At 46.2% G+C, this 18,682-nt stretch overlaps 1 protein-coding gene and 1 long non-coding RNA gene across 3 annotated transcripts; one reads left to right on the plus strand and one right to left on the minus strand.

The window, feature by feature from the left end:
- The first annotated feature begins 319 nt into the window (after positions 1-319).
- On the plus strand, positions 320-8,271 carry kras (v-Ki-ras2 Kirsten rat sarcoma viral oncogene homolog). Of its 2 annotated transcripts, XM_084671564.1 has the most exons (6): positions 320-580; positions 2,093-2,210; positions 3,381-3,559; positions 3,937-4,096; positions 6,616-6,740; positions 7,991-8,079. In XM_084671564.1, exons 2-5 carry the CDS (start codon positions 2,100-2,102, stop codon positions 6,733-6,735), a joined length of 570 nt encoding a protein of 189 aa, XP_084527690.1. In that variant the 5' UTR covers positions 320-580; positions 2,093-2,099; the 3' UTR covers positions 6,736-6,740; positions 7,991-8,079. The 2 variants fall into 2 exon arrangements, with proteins under 2 accessions (XP_084527690.1, XP_084527689.1); XM_084671563.1 differs by lacking the exon at positions 6,616-6,740 and having other exon boundaries at positions 322-580; positions 7,991-8,271.
- A 5,094-nt stretch (positions 8,272-13,365) lies between these two features.
- On the minus strand, positions 13,366-15,634 carry LOC146258211 (uncharacterized). Its single transcript, XR_014729812.1, has 3 exons — positions 15,245-15,634; positions 14,163-14,280; positions 13,366-13,800 (listed from the first exon to the last, which is right to left on the minus strand). It is a non-coding gene; the product is annotated as an uncharacterized LOC146258211 (long non-coding RNA).
- Between the last annotated feature and the right edge of the window lie 3,048 nt (positions 15,635-18,682).

Here is an 18,682-nt window from a genome sequence, read left to right on the forward strand (position 1 = left end):
TCATAGTACAGAATCACCTAAATCCAAATGGGTTTTTGCATTGAGTGTTTCTACACAAGTTTGTTTTCAAATAGGTCATAGCCTGCGCCCAAATCGATCTCTTCCAGAGAAAATAAATATGCGAATAATGAGAATAGAAGTTGCCTAAATCATGTTCCCGGAAGAAAAATAGAATTGCAGATAGGGCCCAATACATTTAATACAGATTTAATATTTAGGATATTTACAGCTTTTATTAACTACTGTTACGATATGACCGAAACCCAGAAACCGGTTGAAATCCCCTGCTATGCTCTCTGGGTAAAGTGATCTCCACGACGCTACACCCGGTATCCGCCCATACAAGCGTTTAGGCCAACCTCGAATTCAGGACAGCAGGCCGAACGCTGTATCAAATGGAAAGTTCTATCGATTAATTTCCTCTCTTTCGTCCGTAGCTCATTGACATTTAAAAGACATTTCATGAACACAAATGCGGTCGTTTCAGTGTGAAGAAGGAAATGCTGAGATCGTGTGAAAAAGGACTATCTGTTTGACTTATTTGGTCGCTACTTCGGACACGGAACTCCACACTCAAAAGGTACAACAATTGAACAATATCGTTACATTTGTTTTCTTTGTAGACAATAGGCAGAGGTGCGACGTTGTATTCTCTCGTCTGCTACTTAGTTCAATGTTTAAGCATTAAATGATTTCATACATGTAGAAAGATTCACCGCTAAAAGTAAGGGGAAATGTTTATGCAAACTACGCCCAATTGTTAACCGTGCCTGGCCCTGCAATGCAGACGTATGCGGTAGCCTATATGGCGGCTACAACTCGCTCATGAATGTGATGTGTAGTAGCCCTGGCTTGTGCATATCATTCAATCGGTTTAGAGTTCTTGCTGGCTTGTGGTTAACTTTAACATTTGGCACCGTTTTATCCCGGTATAGTAATACTCATAAAAGCTGCAAATCTTCTGTAGCCATAACCATGTGCACCGTCCCCAAGCTAGTAGCCTATCTTTTTTTTGTTGTACAAAACGGGGGCAAATGCACAATGGATACACAATAACGAAATCAAGTTTTCTTAGATCAGATTCATATGTATGGAACGATTTTTACACTCAAGATTGTTGTAATGTATGCAGAAGTGATGAGGCCTTGGTTAGTGTTTATTTGATAGCAAACACAAGGTCTGTTTAATTGTAACATAATCGTTCATTCTATTCATTATGGACACTTAACTATCTTGTAGAAAAGGGCAGCAACAGTTTTAACCAGAGAATACGATGAATAGCCTATTTCACAAAATTGGCTCTGGTAGAACAATCTCTCAACCATTATGAAAGGATAAACTCAGGGAAAGGGCTTGTTTGGCTCAACAACCTTGTTGATTATTGTAAATGACAGCTGACTGTACAGGTGTCAGGACGAACCAATCATTGGGCAGCTTTCGATATAACACGTAACGGTCGTGACATTGTTCCATAGTTGCAACCATGGTTAGGCTACACTGTTTCCGCAAGTTAACATTCCATAATTGAAAACTTGCCTAGTGAAAACGACACGTAGTTTTTAATGTGCACTTTCTCAACGGTCACCAGGATGATCATGCAAAGTTTTTGGAAGATAATCTTTTATTCTAGTGTGAGGCTCCTGGCCTGTGCTGTTAGCTGCAGAGCTTCTCGTTTCAGGTGTCACTTATTACACCCATCAACACAGACAGTTAGGGAAGTGAAGAAACACAAACTTGGTGATTATATCTGTGTTTGAGGGTGGCCTGAGCCCTGGTTAGCTGTGGGTTGTGCTCAGTGTCTAGACAAGCCATGTACAGAGCAGCCTTGTGGGGCTTCTGCTCCATAACATTATTGGATTTCTGATACAGAGTTTAGAGACACATTCTGAATTTGGCCCCAATTCTTAGTTGCCTGTTTGTGTTCCCCTTTATTTAAAATATCTTCAAAGATCGGGTTGCTTTTCACAATTTCTGATGCTGTCCACCTTTTGTGAACGTGAATTTGTAGTTATGGTGGGAAGGTGTGTTTTGAATATAGTTGGATAGTGTGTATTTATTGACTGACCAAGCCATGTTTGTCTGTGTTCCCCAGGTGAATCATGACAGAATACAAACTGGTAGTGGTGGGAGCTGGAGGCGTGGGTAAGAGTGCCCTCACCATCCAGCTCATCCAGAACCACTTTGTGGATGAATACGACCCCACCATCGAGGTAACCAAGTTCTCTGTCTGTGTTTCTTTAAAACTGTACATGTGTATGTGTCTTGCATGAAAGCCCGTCTGAGACTCCTACGAGTGTAGAAGTCTTTTAAAACTAGAGATGGAGCTGGTTTTTCTGGTTGAAGACGCGATAGACACCAAACAGGTTTTTTTTTTTTTTGCGTGTGCCTGTGAGTATTGCTCATGGGAGGTTTGCTTTGAGGTGTGAAAAATAACTGCAATCAGAATATGATAGCGTTTATCAATTATGCATGCTCAAATGTTGGTAAAGATTTAAAGACATTCTGCTATTTAAATCTATGAATATTATGTTACAAGAAATGTGGGATCTTAATTTGCTCCATCAGTCAGTCTAATTACATGAGCTCAGTCAAAACAATGATGGATATCTGTGTGATTAAATTCTTGAGTGCTTTGACACTTTGGAAATTAAGACCCCATTATATTTTCTAAAAGTTATCAATTTTTGAAGACTGGAGGGAGATTGAGTGCTCTCCCCCTACTGTGCACACGTACGCACTCCCTGACTGGGAATATGAGACTAAAGATGTGAGGCCAGACAACATCTGCTCTGTTTCTCCCATAGTCTCTCAGAATGCCAGGACGTCGCTTTGCATTGCCCCCCAATGGAATGCTGTGCCCCCTCAAAAAATAATTTAGTTTAAGTATAAGTAAGAAATACTGGCATTAGCTATAAATTAAATATCAAGATGGCTACACTTTCCCGGAGAATTTGCAGGTCTGTTCTTATTTTGACTCGTACATGCTTTGTAAACGAGTTCCCCCCTCTTGTGAAAAGGAAAAAAAAGACCCCCCATTTAATTAGCTCTAGAGCCGAGTCTGCTCAGAGCATCTCACGATTGCACCAGAGCCGCTAGGACCCTTGAACACCTCTGAAACGGGAGGTTTACACGGAAGAACCGAAGGTCCAACACCTTCCATACGGCCATGGCATCTTCTGAAGGGCCCATCGAGAATAGCTCGTCAATCACCGTCCAGTAATACACTCCCAACCCTTCTCTTTCTGTCCTCTCGTTCGCTTTCTCCCTCCCAGACCGCCTTCCAGGACTCGTACAGGAAGCAGGTGGTGATTGACATGTCTGTCTTAATACAGGACTCGTACAGGAAGCAGGTGGTGATTTACATGTCTGTCTTAATACAGGACTCGTACAGGAAGCAGGTGGTGATTGACGGGGAGACGTGCCTGCTGGATATCTTGGACACTGCAGGTCAGGAGGAGTACAGTGCCATGAGGGACCAGTACATGAGGACAGGGGAGGGCTTCCTCTGTGTCTTCGCCATCAACAACACCAAGTCCTTTGAGGACATCCACCATTATAGGTGAGGCAGAGCCCCTACGTAGACCATCTATCGCTGTAGGTGAGATGCAGGCCGTACTTAGACCATCCACCACTGTAGGTGAGGTACTATGTGTTGGTGCAAGTTATTTGTGCACTATATTTTCTCCTTAATCCAAACCAGTGGTTGCTTCTCAACTGAGATGCGGTTGACGTTTCTCCTGAGCCGTCTCCGCAAAGTCTAAATGAGGCCGTCCAAATACGCTTCTGTTTGCGTACACTTGCTTAGTAGAAACCTTTATCCAAAGCAACGTACAAATAGTGAAGGACCAACAGTATTGCGGTTCTGTATTTGACAAGCCACAGTGCAACAGAATGTGACTTGTACGTGTATTGAATGGTTGTGTGTCCGTGTTCCAGAGAGCAAATAAAGCGAGTGAAGGACTCTGAGGACGTCCCCATGGTCCTAGTGGGTAACAAGTGTGACCTGCCCTCTCGCACAGTGGACACCAAGCAGGCCCAGGACCTGGCCCGCAGTTACGGCATCCCCTTCATCGAGACCTCGGCCAAAACCAGACAGGTGAGAGGGACTGGCAACACACACGCGCACACACACACACACACACACACACACACACACACACACACACACACACACACACACACACACACACACAAAGACACACACCGAGCTAACCAAAACCAGACAGGCGAGGGGAATCACCCCCGCTGCCCCCACACCTACACACACACACACACCTACACACACACACACCTACACACCTACACACACCTACACACACACACCAATCCCCTTTCTCCCCTGCCGTGGACCGACAGGAGTTTTTAACTATCTGGTTGGACAGTTTAAACCAAGTCAATCAACGTGTGAGACTTGTGTTATTTTGTGTTAAGCTTTCCCATTTAGCAAACCCCTCATTCCCACACACACTTGGAGTGAGGCCAAAGCCCTTATCCTGGGACTTCCTACCCTCCCATCTCATTTACTTTGGTCTCAAAGGTTGCTGAAATATCATTATAAGAACATTTCTTATTATATCATAATAACAACCTAACGAAATGAGCCTAAACCAGCTGTGTCAGGTCTCTTAATGGCTTTATAATCTCAAGCCCTCAATCTGCTGGTCTGCTGAGGTCTCCGTACTGTCAAGCTGCACTTGATTTGTTCCACAATCCATGGATGTGTGCTCCCCCTCCTCATGGGGCTTGGAAAAGCATGGGGTAATGTGCTGCGCATCGTTAGAGCTTCTGTGGGTAATGTTTTTGATTTTATTTATGGATGATAATTGAATCGGTGCATGCTTCTCTGTCAAATGTGGGATGGTCTCTCCCATTAACGAGCAGCACAATGGCCCTCGCTTTCCATTCAATCAACTAATCAGTAAACACATGTCATTGAATGTGCATGGCAGGGAAAATGGTTGATAATTATATGGGGTATCATGATGATGATGATGATGATGATGATGATGAAGAGGGGTGTGGGGGGGTCTGGCAGTGGGAGCAATCAAAACAGAAGGATGCGTTGTGTTGGTGGTGTTAGTGTTGTGTTGGTGGTGTTAGTGTTGTGGCGTGTGAGCTTGTGTGAGAGTTTGGTTGGACGGTGCTTTGATCATCGATCAGTCCCTCCTCCTCTTTCCTGCCTTCATCCAATCACATCTTCCTCTGGTGCCGGGGAGGCTAGAAGCCTGATTCTTCTTCCTCCAGCTCGCTCCTCTCCCCTTGGTCTCTCACAGTCCTGTCATTCAGGCACATCTTGGTGGGTTCATGTACAGCTGTCTCCACTGGTAGGTGTACACCTAGCTGTTAGCCATAGGAGAGAACTCTTGGCATCACCCAAGAAAAAAGAAAGACATGTTGAAATTCCAGCTAATTTTATAAAACAATATTTGGGCTGTTCTATTTGTTATCATTTCCCCCCACTTTTGAATTTGGAGAGGATGATTTATCCTTGTCCACACACTGTTAGCAAGCTAGGCACAGAACTACAAGGCCATTCTCATAGCCTATGGGGCAATATAGTCCCTCTTATAGACCCTGTATAGTCCCCCTTATAGACCCTGTATAGTCCCCCTTATAGACCCTGTATAGTCCCCCTTATAGAGCCTGTATAGTCCCCCATATAGACCCTGTATAGTCCCCCTTATAGACCCTGTATAGTCCCCCTTATAGACCCTGTATAGTCCCCCTTATAGAGCCCGTATAGTCCCCCATATAGACCCTGTATAGTCCCCCTTATAGAGCCTGTATAGTCCCCCATATAGACCCTGTATAGTCCCCCTTATAGAGCCTGTATAGTCCCCCATATAGACCCTGTATAGTCCCCCTTATAGACCCTGTATAGTCCCCCTTATAGACCCTGTATAGTCCCCCTTATAGAGCCCGTATAGTCCCCCATATAGACCCTGTATAGTCCCCCATATAGAGCCTGTATAGTCCCCCTTATAGAGCCCGTATAGTCCCCCATATAGACACTGTATAGTCCCCCTTATAGACCCTGTATAGTCCCCCTTATAGACCCTGTATAGTCCCCCTTATAGACCCTGTATAGTCCCCCTTATAGACCCTGTATAGTCCCCCTTATAGACCCTGTATAGTCCCCCTTATAGAGCCTGTATAGTCCCCCTTATATACCCTGTATAGTCCCCCTTATATACCCTGTATAGTCCCCCTTATAGACCCTGTATAGTCCCCCATATAGAGCCTGTATAGTACCCCATATAGACCCTGTGTAGTCCCCCTTATAGACCCTGTGTAGTCCCCCTTATAGACCCTGTATAGTCCCTCTTATACAGTCCCTCTTATAAACCCTGTATAGTCCCTCTTATAGACCCTGTATAGACCCTGTATAGTCCTCATTATAGACCCTGTACAGTCCCTCTTATACAGTCCCTCTTATAGACCTTGTATAGTCCCCCATATAGACCCTGTATAGCCCCTCTTATAGACCCTGTATAGTCCCTCTTATAGACATACCTACAGAAGCCGTCTCCCCCTGGCCATAGACCCCGTCCAGCCCCCCGTCCCCCTCCCCCCTGCGGTGCTCCCTAACACTGAGGGGCTGTGTTTGTACTGCAGCGAGTGGAGGATGCCTTTTACACCCTGGTGCGGGAAATCAGGCTGCACCGCCTCAATAAGCTCAGCAAGGAGGAAAAGACCCCGCGCTGCGTCAAGCTTAAAAAGTGTGTTGTGATGTGAACTGGGTAAGTGTGTGCTACCGTGCTGCTGCCACAAGTCTGGGGGTGTGCGTGTCTGTGTGTGTGTGTTGGGGGGGGGGGGGGGGTGATGATGATGATGATGATAATGGTGGTGCTTCCCTGGGTTCTCTGCCTTACTTAACATAACCAGCTGGGTTCTGCTGAGTTCTGCTGGGCTCCTCAAGGACCTCCTGCTGGGGCTCCTGATTCGTCCTGCAGGGGGCGGGCCGGGGGGGGGGGGGATGTCTTGGTGCTGTGTGCAGTGCATCATGGGTGATCATTCTGTCACGGCCCGAGATGGGAGAGATGGGACGGACAGTGGTGTGATTTAAGGGATCATCTGTCTGGTCCGGGAGGATATCGTCTGTGGACGTGTTCCTCATGCAGTGTGGAGGGAGGATGACGGTGCTCTAACCCAGATGCAGTCTAACTGGGGGGGTGGGGGGGGGCGGGCGGGCGGGCGCAGGCGGGCGGGCGCGTCACAACAAATCTTCCCACACACACATTCATTCCCCTTTGTCTTGGTCTTACTGCCTCCCTCCTGCGGTTTCTCTATCACACTCCAAAGTAACTTTTGGCTCTTTCCTCTGTGGTTTCCTTTCTGATGCAATCTTGGGCAATGTCACACACGCTGAATGGCAAAGCCTTGATTCTTCTTCTTTGTATATCTGTCTGTCTGGGCCTCCCTCCCAAACATCTCTCGGTCTGGTCCCCCCCTCCCATACATCTCTCTGTCTGGGCCCCCCTCCCAGACATCTCTCTGTCTGGGCCCCCCTCCCAGACATCTCTTTGTCTGGGCCCCCCCCCTCCCAGACATATCTCTGTCTGGGCCCCCCCCCTCCCAGACATCTCTCTGTCTGGGCCCCCCCCCCTCCCAGACATCTCTCTGTCTGGGCCCCCCTCCCAGACATCTCTCTGTCTGGGCCCCCCTCCCAGACATCTCTCTGTCTGGGCCCCCCCCTCCCAGACATCTCTCTGTCTGGGACCCCCTCCCAGGCACACTTGCCTTGCTCCTGCAGCTTGACAGCCCAGACCCTTGCACATCCACTTCCAAAATCAACATGATGGGGACCCCTTGCAATGCAACAGCAGCCAGACTGGACACTACATGGAATTTGCATGACGTGAAAAAAAGGAAATAAAAGAATGAAATGCTGACTCGCTTTGGTCTGTCTGTCCCCCCCCCCCCCTCCCCCTTGGTCTGTCTGTCCCCCCCCCCCCTCCCCCTTGGTCTGTCTGTCCCCCCCCCCCCGCAGGGTGTTGATGATGCCTTTTACACGTTAGTCCGGGAGATCCGAAAACACAAGGAAAAGATGAGCAAAGAGGGCAAGAAGAAGAAAAAGAAATCCAAGACTAAGTGCATACTCATGTGAATAACCCTCAACGCCCCCTCCCTCTCCCCCCCACCCCCACCCTTCTCCGAGACAGACTAAAACTAAAATGTGTTCAACTGTTGAAATAATACATTTTGTACATTACACTAAATTATTATCCTCTTTATCTCAATACCTACATTGCTGAATACTAAACCAATGTGTCTGCCTTCCCCCCCCCCCCCCCTCCCCCCCTGTTATATGCTTCATTTGAAACCAATAAGCTTTATTTTCTGTTTTGTGCCAGTCTCCCATGTGTGTTGGTCCAGTCACTGGACAGGTAGGCAGGGTGCCACACAGTCCTGTCCGTAACAACAAACTATCAATACTCTTTAATTGTACGCATGTTGGACATGGTTGTAACAACTTTTAAGACGGGAAATCCTGTGCTGGGAAGCCATGTCCTGCTAGGATTCCAACCTAGCCTCATCCAGTATGGAACGCCAAAGATAAATTCCATCCCATTTAGTCGTACTCAGAGCAGAGCAAGGACCAACACCTTAGTGGGCAAAATCCTTAATGTCCCCCCCGCCTCCCCGCCAGGGTGTGCCGCTGTCACGGTGTGCCCCCTTCCCCCCTCGTTTGGAGACGCCTCTGGACAGATGATGTCATCTGTTGACAAAGCTTCAGGCCCACCCCTCTGCATGTCTGTGTTTCTTCTCCTGCGTGATGAATAATTCACCTGTATTAAGTTAGATACTGCATTCATTATTAGATATTTTTGAGAGAAAAAAAAAAAAGGATTTTCTTTCATTTTTTTTATCCACCCACCATGCTCTCTGGGAATGGCAGCCTTGTTTCAATACTGAGTGACGAGCTGATCATGCCCTCACCCACACTCTCACACACCCTGATCATGCTATAGTTTATACACGACGAGACTGTGCATGCATGCAGCCTGGCGCTAACCCTGGTGGATCCATCAGTAGATATTTGAACATGCTCCAGTGTTATGTCATCGTTTGGTCCTAGTTTCAAACTGGAGGGGGGGGGGGGGGTCTCAGTGAGTTGAACGTTGATGTCCCCAGATGGCAGTAGAACAAGCCTAGTCCATTCTCTTCTGCCTAGCAACACATTCAGCTTTTTTAGGTTTGGTTAAATGATTGGCTTGACAGCTTATTAAAAAGCAATCCTACGTCAAACAGCATCTCTGTTCTTCAGCTAATTTTCTTCTTTTTTTGTGCTGCCAGAAACATGTCCCTGAATGTGGCGTCGCTGAAAGAGTTAAAAATATTGAAAATAACTTTTATTTCCTCCAAATATGTTTATGGAGCTTGATAGAGAGGGGGCTTGTTTATGCTTGGAAAGACATGTCTTTGGACACCTTTTCAACTGAAATTACTGTCCAGTAAAATAATTAGTATGTAATTTTTTTTAATATTTCACAAAGCGTTCTGTGTCTGAGTGATGGAACTGGAACGGATGTCTGTAAATGAGGCGGTGATTGCCGTTAAATATGTTTTTATTCTGAATTTGTATAAAAAAACCCACCCTGGAATAAGTTGACACATATTTCACCAACCTGTCTGTGGGTCAAATGTGCCTGGGCCTTGTACACAGGCCCTTCTGTGTGCACTTAGGTGCTACATGTCAACTGCAGCCCAGTGAACTGAGGCAACATCTGCACATTTCAGTGGTTTAGACCCACATATTTACACAAACGTGCGTGCATGTGCACACAACCAGACCTGCACAAAATGCTATTTGTGAGTAACAATATTACACGTGATACGGATGACATAGACAATGCAATTTATTCTCAGAATGAAACTTATTTTGTTTTTGTTTTGATCCAATGTATTATGATCTTTTTATTATGTTCATAAAGTAGATGTTGACTGGTTATGCGGTTTTAATTATGGAACCAATTTCTTAACAATGATGTTAAACTAATTCTGAAATGTCCCTCTTTACATCTTTATTGTTTTATTTGTTGCGTGCCAACGGCGGATTTCCAAAATGTCTTGTTTATACCCGGAGTGTATTTTAACAACCTTTGTATAGTTGTGATACTGAAAGGTGCATATTTTGTAAATCGTGCTTCAATTTCGTTGGTGTGTCTAAATGAATGTTTCGTTAAACACAGAGTCCCTCTGGGCATCGACCCAGGCCTGGGAGAGGAAATGAATGACCACTTTTCAACACCTTTTCTGTAGCTGGCTGTGGGCAGCGTGTGTAGTGTGGTGATCTGGTCTTGAATTGCCACTCCTATTTAACGTGTAATAAAGACAACATGAAGAAGAACAGGGGTTTCTGTATGTTTCTTTCCAGTGTATGTGTATATATATATATATATATATATATATATATATATTTATTTATATGTATTTATATATATTTATATTATTTATATATATATTTATATATATTTATATTATTTATATATATATTTATATATATATATATATATATATATAATATATATATATTTTATATTCTGTATGTGTACATATTTGATTAACGAAATAGGATGTGTACAATATATGTGGGTATACATGCATGCACTGTGTTCATATCATGTTTAGTTTTGGTTATGCATCCACACTTTCAAGCACCAATTTTACTGCACAGATTCACTTTAAAATAGAGGCCTTTTCTGTCTAGCTACTTTATGACCGAGGTTTAAATATGATAGCGGTTTTATATTTAATTATAGAAGTACTGTTTAACTTTGAATTTGTGTTTGGGGTTCTAAGATCTTCCTTGCAATATCCACAGTATGTAATTGTTTTACCGTTCAAGCTGAGCTTTAGATCTGGTCCAGCAGAGGGCACTGTTCCTCCTTGTGTGTTTGGGGCGTATGGCGTCACCATTGAGTGAAATGACAGACAGACGGACAGACAGATAGGGAGGCAGGCAGGCAGTCAGGCAGGACAACACTGGGTGTTATAGATGACACCAATACAGCATTTACTCATTTACACAGGTCCACAGGTCTTGTCAAACTATGGAACAAGACACTAGTCTGGTTTCCCATCATGAGTTTTAATTAGTTTCATTTATTTAGTCTGTAATTAAACTCAATTAAATGTGAAAATAGCAACAGTGGGCTGAAATAGGAGACTCCCTGGACACAGACAGCTGTGGAAAATGGACTGTTGGGTTAGTTTGTTTTTGCTGCCATAGAATACTTGGTATCTTTTGCCACCCCAGACAGTGTCCTTAGTTTTTCCCAGATGTCTATCTTTAGGTCGGTGGTCAGGTGTGACAGAAGTGTGGACTTGTTGAAGAAAGGAGCTTAAGTTGATGTCACACATCAGCCTTTCATGATGGATGATTTATAAAGCATCTGGCTCCCTGTGCCAGTGTTCCACCAGACCCCCACCAGCCTCCACCCACACCCTCACCAGCCTCCACCCAGACCCCCACCAGCCTCCACCAAGACCCCCACCAGCCTCCACCTGACCCCCACCACCAGCTTCCACCCAGACCCCCACCAGCCTTCACCTGACCCCCACCACTAGCCTCCACCCAGGCCTTCATCAGGTTCCACCAAAGCCTCTTTGACAGGTGACAGGCAGAGATCCTCCCTAAGAGCAGCAGACACAGGTGCTCTTCTTTCATCATCTTCCGCAAAGGTGTTGGAATGGGTTTTACACCAGCCTTCTGCAGTAAGAAGCACCACAATGAGGCCCACAGACAAGATAAGCTTCGTGTCAAATGATAGCTGGTTGGAATGTGGCTTACCCAGTGTTTACTAGTAATATTAATGATTCGCCTCTTAATAACATGATTAACTTTTGTTACACAATTTGTCATGCAATTAAACATCCCAATGCACTCTTGATAGATGCCTGCTGCGGGTAGTTGTAATGTCTAGTCTTGCTCCCCAGGGATAAGGGAGTCCATGCTGTAATGTATCTGATTCTAGACGCAGAATTACAATCAGCAAGGCTAAAACGTGCTTTTATCATGAACGCATAAACTACGTGAAGGTCTACTGACAAGTTATATTTGTATTCACCTCAGACAGTACCTTTACAGTGCCTTACTACCAAGCAGCGGAGGGAAAGGGAGAGAGACTGAGAAGCAAAGAGCGAAGGAAACCGAGAGGGAGAGAGAGAATTTGGGTAGAGAGAGGGAGAGAGAGAATTTGGGTAGAGAGAGGGAGAGAGAGAGTGAGAGAAAGAAAGAAAGTGAGGGAGATCCAATGAATAATGCAGGGAGGGCTTTCTCTCAGCCTGACATTCTGAGACCAGCCGAGAGAGAATGGTAAGAGAAGTGCAAGTCTGAGCAGCCATCACAAATCCCCCTCACCCCCCGCCCCCGCCCCCTGTCTCGCCCCCCGCCCCCGCCCCCTGTCTCGCCCCCCCCCACCCCCCAGGTGCAGCTTAGGCCAATGCCTGCCTGTCACAAACCCCCCTCCCTGAGCAGTAATCTAGCCACGGCGCTGAGAAGCCTGAAGGTCTGATAAAGCATTAAAAAGGCGTCCAGAAACCAATCCCTGGCACTGCAGTCCCCGATGTGGGGGGGCTGATGTAGGGAGGGGGTGTGGGAGTAGGTAATCGAGGAGGGTGGGTGGGGGGGGGGGGTGATGCTCCCAAATTGATAACTACAAGCCTAGGTATGGCTGCACACAAACCCTCTCAACCTACATGGCCAAATACCCCCCCCCCCCCCCCCCCTTTCCTCCTGCTCCACTGTATGGTGCCCGGCACGAGCACTGACACCACCCCCCCACCCCCCACACCTGTGCAGGGGAGGGCTGAGGAGGATCCTCCGTGTTCTCTTGTCTCCGTGTTCGACCCCCGGTCTTGTTAGAGACGGACAGACCAGGGTTTTTCTTTTCATTTTAATGAAGCGCGGCCTCTGCCTGGTGACCCAGCGGTCAGGCCGGCCGGCGGCTCAGGCCACTAATGAGAGGGCAGCGAGTGCAGGTGTCTTCACACGGATCCACCAACAGCCCACTTAATACGGCCCCGCGCTCGCACACAAAGCCTGTCGGCGAGGCGAGCCCACATGAATATTCATGGCGTGGTGATGAATAGAGTCGCCCCTCAGGCACCGGATCTCCTTGCGCTCCCCCCCCCCCCCCCCCGTTCTGCCGACTCCACTGTGTGAATGCTGGCCGCGGATCGAAACTGTACAACAGTCCGCCCTCGTCAACAGCAAACCAATTATCACCTCAAACCGTCACCTGATTACGGTGACACAGACACTATCATTTTCCCGTGGCCTCCTGTAGTCTAATGACCTGATCACAAGGGCTGGTGATTGAGATGATTGAGTTGTTTGGCCTCTGGTTTAAACGGAAAATACGAAGGGCCATAAACAGCCTGGATTAGCGAAAACAAGACACCTGCGTTCGCTGACCTGGAGGCTTTTATTTGCATATAATCTCTCCTGTTTATTGTACTGTATTTTTATTGCCGCTTTAGAATGGGGGGGATAGGATCGACGAATGGGAGGATAAGATGGAGGGATGGAGGGACACGATGAAGACGTGGAGTGGAGGAGTAGGGTGGAAGGGAGGAGGGATGGGGCCGGGAAGGAGAGGGGGGCTCCCAGGCTGCCTGGGGATGGCGCAGGGTCCTGTTCAATCGCCCCAGACGGGTGATTCATACCAGCCTCATCGGAGTGCAGCAGACAGGACATCCAGCTTTTATTACCTCCATCCATCACCATCACTCCATCATCCTGGTCCCCGCGAGCCAGGGGCCGCTACACAGACACTCCCCAAACAGCCAACACCGCTGCAGAAAGATTTACACACACACACACACAGACAAACACGCACAACAACACACACGCACAGAGAAACGCTGAGAGATGGCAAGAGGGGGAGACACGCAGAGAATGAGAACGTCAGGGAGAGAGAGAAAGACAGAGACATCGGGAGGAGAGATATTAGTGAGAGAGAGAGAGAGAGAGAGAGAGAGAGAGAGAGAGAGAGAGAGAGAGAGAGAGAGAGAGAGAGAGAGAGAGAGAGAGAGAGAGAAAGAAAGAAAGAGGTAGAACGAGAGAGATGGAAAGAGGGCCATTCTTCAGCCAGGCATGGGGCCCCCTGAGGTCTCCTCTCCGTGACAGTCTATCCAGCATTGGGAAGGCCACTTACACTCCAACCATAACCAGCCACCTATTGCTCATCCAGCCTGCTGGTGTGACTGGGATGGCTCAGTGATGGATACAGCCAGCTGTGGATCTCCTGGACACTGGTCTACCCCTCATTAAGCCTGAATAACAATGGGCAAGGAGGGGGCATCACTCAGGCATGTCGACCTCTGATTATACATTCATCAACAGTGCGTGTAGATGCTTTGGCGCGGGAAATGGCTCCGTTGATGAAATATCCAAGATTTCTTCACACGGTTTTGGTGTGTTGCCATCTGTGTTTTGTTTACAGTTTCAGAGTTTGGGTCTTGAAAAAATGTCTTTGCTCTAAATCACTGAGCAACACTGTCACAGTCGTGTTGGTAGGTAAACAGACATTTCAGGACACAGTTTTCTTTGCGAAGGCAGTTTAGAGGAACGACGGTCAACCTGCTCTACTACACACTGTCACCTTAAGGTATCGGTGGTGTTCCCGTGACAACATATTTTATTTGTGAAAATAAATGTCTGTTTTCAATGTATGCTATTCACTCAGACTCCCATGCTGTTCTTAAAGAACATACAGACAAAATTGGGATAGTAGGAGGGATAGTAGACGGTCAGTTGATGGCATACCAAGGTGTTTAATAATAGGCCTAAATATGACATTGGATCAAACCCAAAAACTACAAGAGCAAAATCTTTCACCAGATGGTTTTGCCCCAAAGGGGAAGTAAGTCAGATATTTCATGGTCTTGTGTTTGACAATTAGGGGTTGTAAAAGATAGCAATAGTTTTGATCATTGGAACGCCAAGCAAGAGGCGCATGGCACGTGGGGCGCACTATTTATTTAATATTTACACTGCTTAGATCAGTGTTGTGCTGCTATTATAGAAGTTAAGCCCTAATATAGTGGCATTGGGGTAGCATTTAAGTCGTGTTTGTTGTCACTGTCGTGTTATGGCATAGACCAGAAGTATATGTTAGGCCTACTTCTCTACTTCCCCACTACTCTACTGGAAGTTCAAAGGTTTTTGTATGTCATGATGTGCTGTAAAGCTTGGCGCCTCATAAAAAATGTAGCGCTGCTTGCGTGTGCCACTTACCCCTTTTGCCTTGAGTATTTGTGCTACAGGTACAGTTAAAAATGTAACGTCGAAAATGCAGTTTAGCATTACCGCCAACACTGCACAGAAATGTAGCCTTTCAATGTTTGAATATCTTCGTTTCTTGTAAATCACGCAAAGCGTTGTACTCGTGTAGCCTGTGTACGGGCTTCTCCACGGTAGGAGGAAAACCAGTGCTGTGAAATTTGCACACCCTCCCGCAATGTTTACCCACCTGGATACTTGATGGAAACTAGATTGGAGAGGAGGTAGAGGGAGAAAAAAGGACTGAAAGCGAGGAGGGGGGAGGGGGGTAGTCGCCTAATAGAAACAAAACAGAAATGCGAAGGAAAAGTGTAGGAGGAAATGAAATAGAAAGACAGCGAGATAAGGAAATGATGAAGAGAGATGGAGAGAGAGAAAGAGAGAGATGGATGGATGTATAGAGAGCCGTTTTAATGTAAGTGACTGTCAGCATGGAGATGTTTGGTAATGGTTTCCCTGGCGACAAAGCGAACAGCAAACACGCAGTGGCGGAAAGGCGCTGCGCGTTTGGTTTCTCCCCAGCGTTTGGGAAGTTGCTATCATGGCTTGTGTGTTTAATAATGGCCTCTACAGTACTATTTGGAGAATAATTCATAGGGCTTTGCTCACAATCGGTTTCGGTGTCTCCTAATGTGTGCTGTGCTCATTTGTGTCTGATACCGCGCGCACACACGCATAAATAAAGGAGGACATTGGAAAATTGAATAATAATTTATTCTGGCAACTATTCAGACTTACTGTCCCCTTTTGCTATTATTATGCAGAGCCAGCAGATTCTGGTGTTTTATGACAAATGTTTGGTATTGAAAGCCAGACATTTTATACTGAAGTGATTTGTGAGTGAATAAATGAGATATGGAGACGTGGAACAAATCAAATGACTATGCTCCTATCTGCGTTCTACTACCGTTTTAACTGAATTTCTCTGCATCACTTTCTCAATGACCAAGGTAGAGGATGCACTCTGCAAGTGTTTCTGCTCATATGTGTATCTGCAGTATATGTGTGTGCGTGTGCGCATGTGTGTGTGTGTGTGTGTGTGTGTGTGCGTGCGTTATCTTCTCCTCATTCAAGTCATGTCACAGGCCAGACACTCCATTGTCAGTCGAGGCTTTCATCTGGAGCTATGTGATGTGGCTGTCATCCAGTCCAATTATACAGAGAGAAATAGGTATTGTTCCACTCCAGGGATTGATTCAAGACAAAATAGAAAAGTGGAGAAAGGAGTACAGACCGATCCATAGTAGCACTCTTTGACGCCCGTTTTCTCTCTCTCTCTCTCTCTCTCTCTCTCTCTCTCTCTCTCTCTCTCTCTCTCTCTCTCTCTATCTCTGTCTCTGTCTCTGTCTCTCTGTCTCTGTCTCTCTCTCTCTCTCTCTCTGTCTCTCTCTCCCTCTCTCTCTCTTTCTCTCTCTGTCTCTCTCTCTCTCTCTCTCTCTGTCTCTCTGTCTCTGTCTGTCTCTCTCTCTCTCTCTCTCTCTCTCTCTCCCACCTCCATCCCTCTCTGTCTCTCTGTCTCTCTCTCTCTCCCACCTCCATCCCTCTCTGTCTCTCTGTCTCTTTCTCCCACCTCCACCCCTCTCTGTCTCTCTCTCTCCCCCCTCCATCCCCCTCCATCCCTCTCTCTGTCCTCATTCACACACCCAACAACACACACAGGTCTTGTTTAGATTGGGATTAGGCATCCTACTTTACATGTCATCAGGAAGACCTATCGAAGATGCATCCAATAGGGTTGTGGGTTTCACCAAGCCTCAGTCCAGCCACACTAAATACTGTAGGACTATCAGAGACTAGAGACTGTTCTGTCTACAGGAGACTAGATACTGTTCTATCTATAGCAGACTAGAGACTGTTCTATCTATAGGAGACTACAGACTGCTCTGTCTATAGGAGACAAGAGTCTGCTCTGTCTATAGGAGACTCAAGTGTTTTATCTATAGGAGACTAGAGTGTTCTATCTATAGGAGACTAGAGACTGTTCTGTCTATAGGAGACTACAGACTGCTCTGTCTATAGGAGACTAGAGACTGCTCTGTCTATAGGAGACTAGAGACTGCTCTGTCTATAGGAGACTACAGACTGCTCTGTCTATAGGAGACTACAGACTGCTCTGTCTATAGGATACTAGAGAGTTATATCTATAGGAGGCTACAGACTGCTCTGTCTATAGGAGACTAGTGTTCTATCTATAGGAGACTAAAGACTGCTCTGTCTACAGGAGACTACAGACTGCTCTGTCTATAGGAGACTAGAGACTGCTCTGTCTATAGGAGACTAGAGACAAGAGTCTGAGACTAGAGACTGATCTGTCTATAGGAGACTCCAGACTGCTCTGTCTATAGGAGACTACAGACTGCTCTTTCTATAGGAGACTACAGACTGCTCTATCTTTAGGATACTAGAGACTGCTCTGTCTACAGGAGACTACAGACTGCTCTGTCTATAGGAGACTAAAGACTGCTCTGTCTATAGGAGACTAGAGTGTTCTGTCTATAGGAGAATACAGACTGCTCTGTCTATAGGAGACTAGAGACGGCTCTGTCTATAGGAGACTAGAGACGAGAGTCTGATACTACAGACTGCTCTGTCTATAGGAGACTAGAGACGAGAGTCTGAGACTAAAGACTGCTGTGTCTATAGGAGACTAGAGACTGCTCTGTCTATAGGAGACTAGAGTGTTCTATCTATAGGAGACTAGAGACTGCTCTGTCTATAGGAGACTAGAGACTGCTCTGTCTATAGGAGACTAGAGACGAGAGTCTGAGACTAGAGACTGCTCTGTCTATAGGAAACTAGAGACGAGAGTCTGAGACTAAAGACTGCTCTGTCTATAGGAGACTAGAGACTGCTCTGTCTATAGGAGACTACAGACTGCTCTGTCTATAGGAGACTCCAGACTGCTCTGTCTATAGGAGACTAGAGACGGCTCTGTCTATAGGAGACTAGAGACGAGAGTCTGATACTACAGACTGCTCTGTCTATAGGAGACTAGAGACGAGAGTCTGAGACTAAAGACTGCTGTGTCTATAGGAGACTAGAGACTGCTCTGTCTATAGGAGACTAGAGTGTTCTATCTATAGGAGGCTACAGACTGTTCTGTCTATAGGAGACTAGTGTTCTATCTATAGGAGACTAGAGACTGCTCTGTCTATAGGAGACTAGAGACTGCTCTGTCTATAGGAGACTAGAGACGGCTCTGTCTATAGGAGACTAGAGACGAGAGTCTGATACTACAGACTGCTCTGTCTATAGGAGACTAGAGACGAGAGTCTGAGACTAAAGACTGCTGTGTCTATAGGAGACTAAAGACTGCTCTGTCTATAGGAGACTAGAGTGTTCTATCTATAGGAGACTAGAGACTGCTCTGTCTATAGGAGACTAGAGACTGCT

This window comes from Hypomesus nipponensis, chromosome 14, assembly GCF_054491055.1.
Source record: "Hypomesus nipponensis isolate SF chromosome 14, ASM5449105v1, whole genome shotgun sequence".
NCBI classification, from domain to species: Eukaryota; Metazoa; Chordata; class Actinopteri; order Osmeriformes; family Osmeridae; genus Hypomesus; species Hypomesus nipponensis.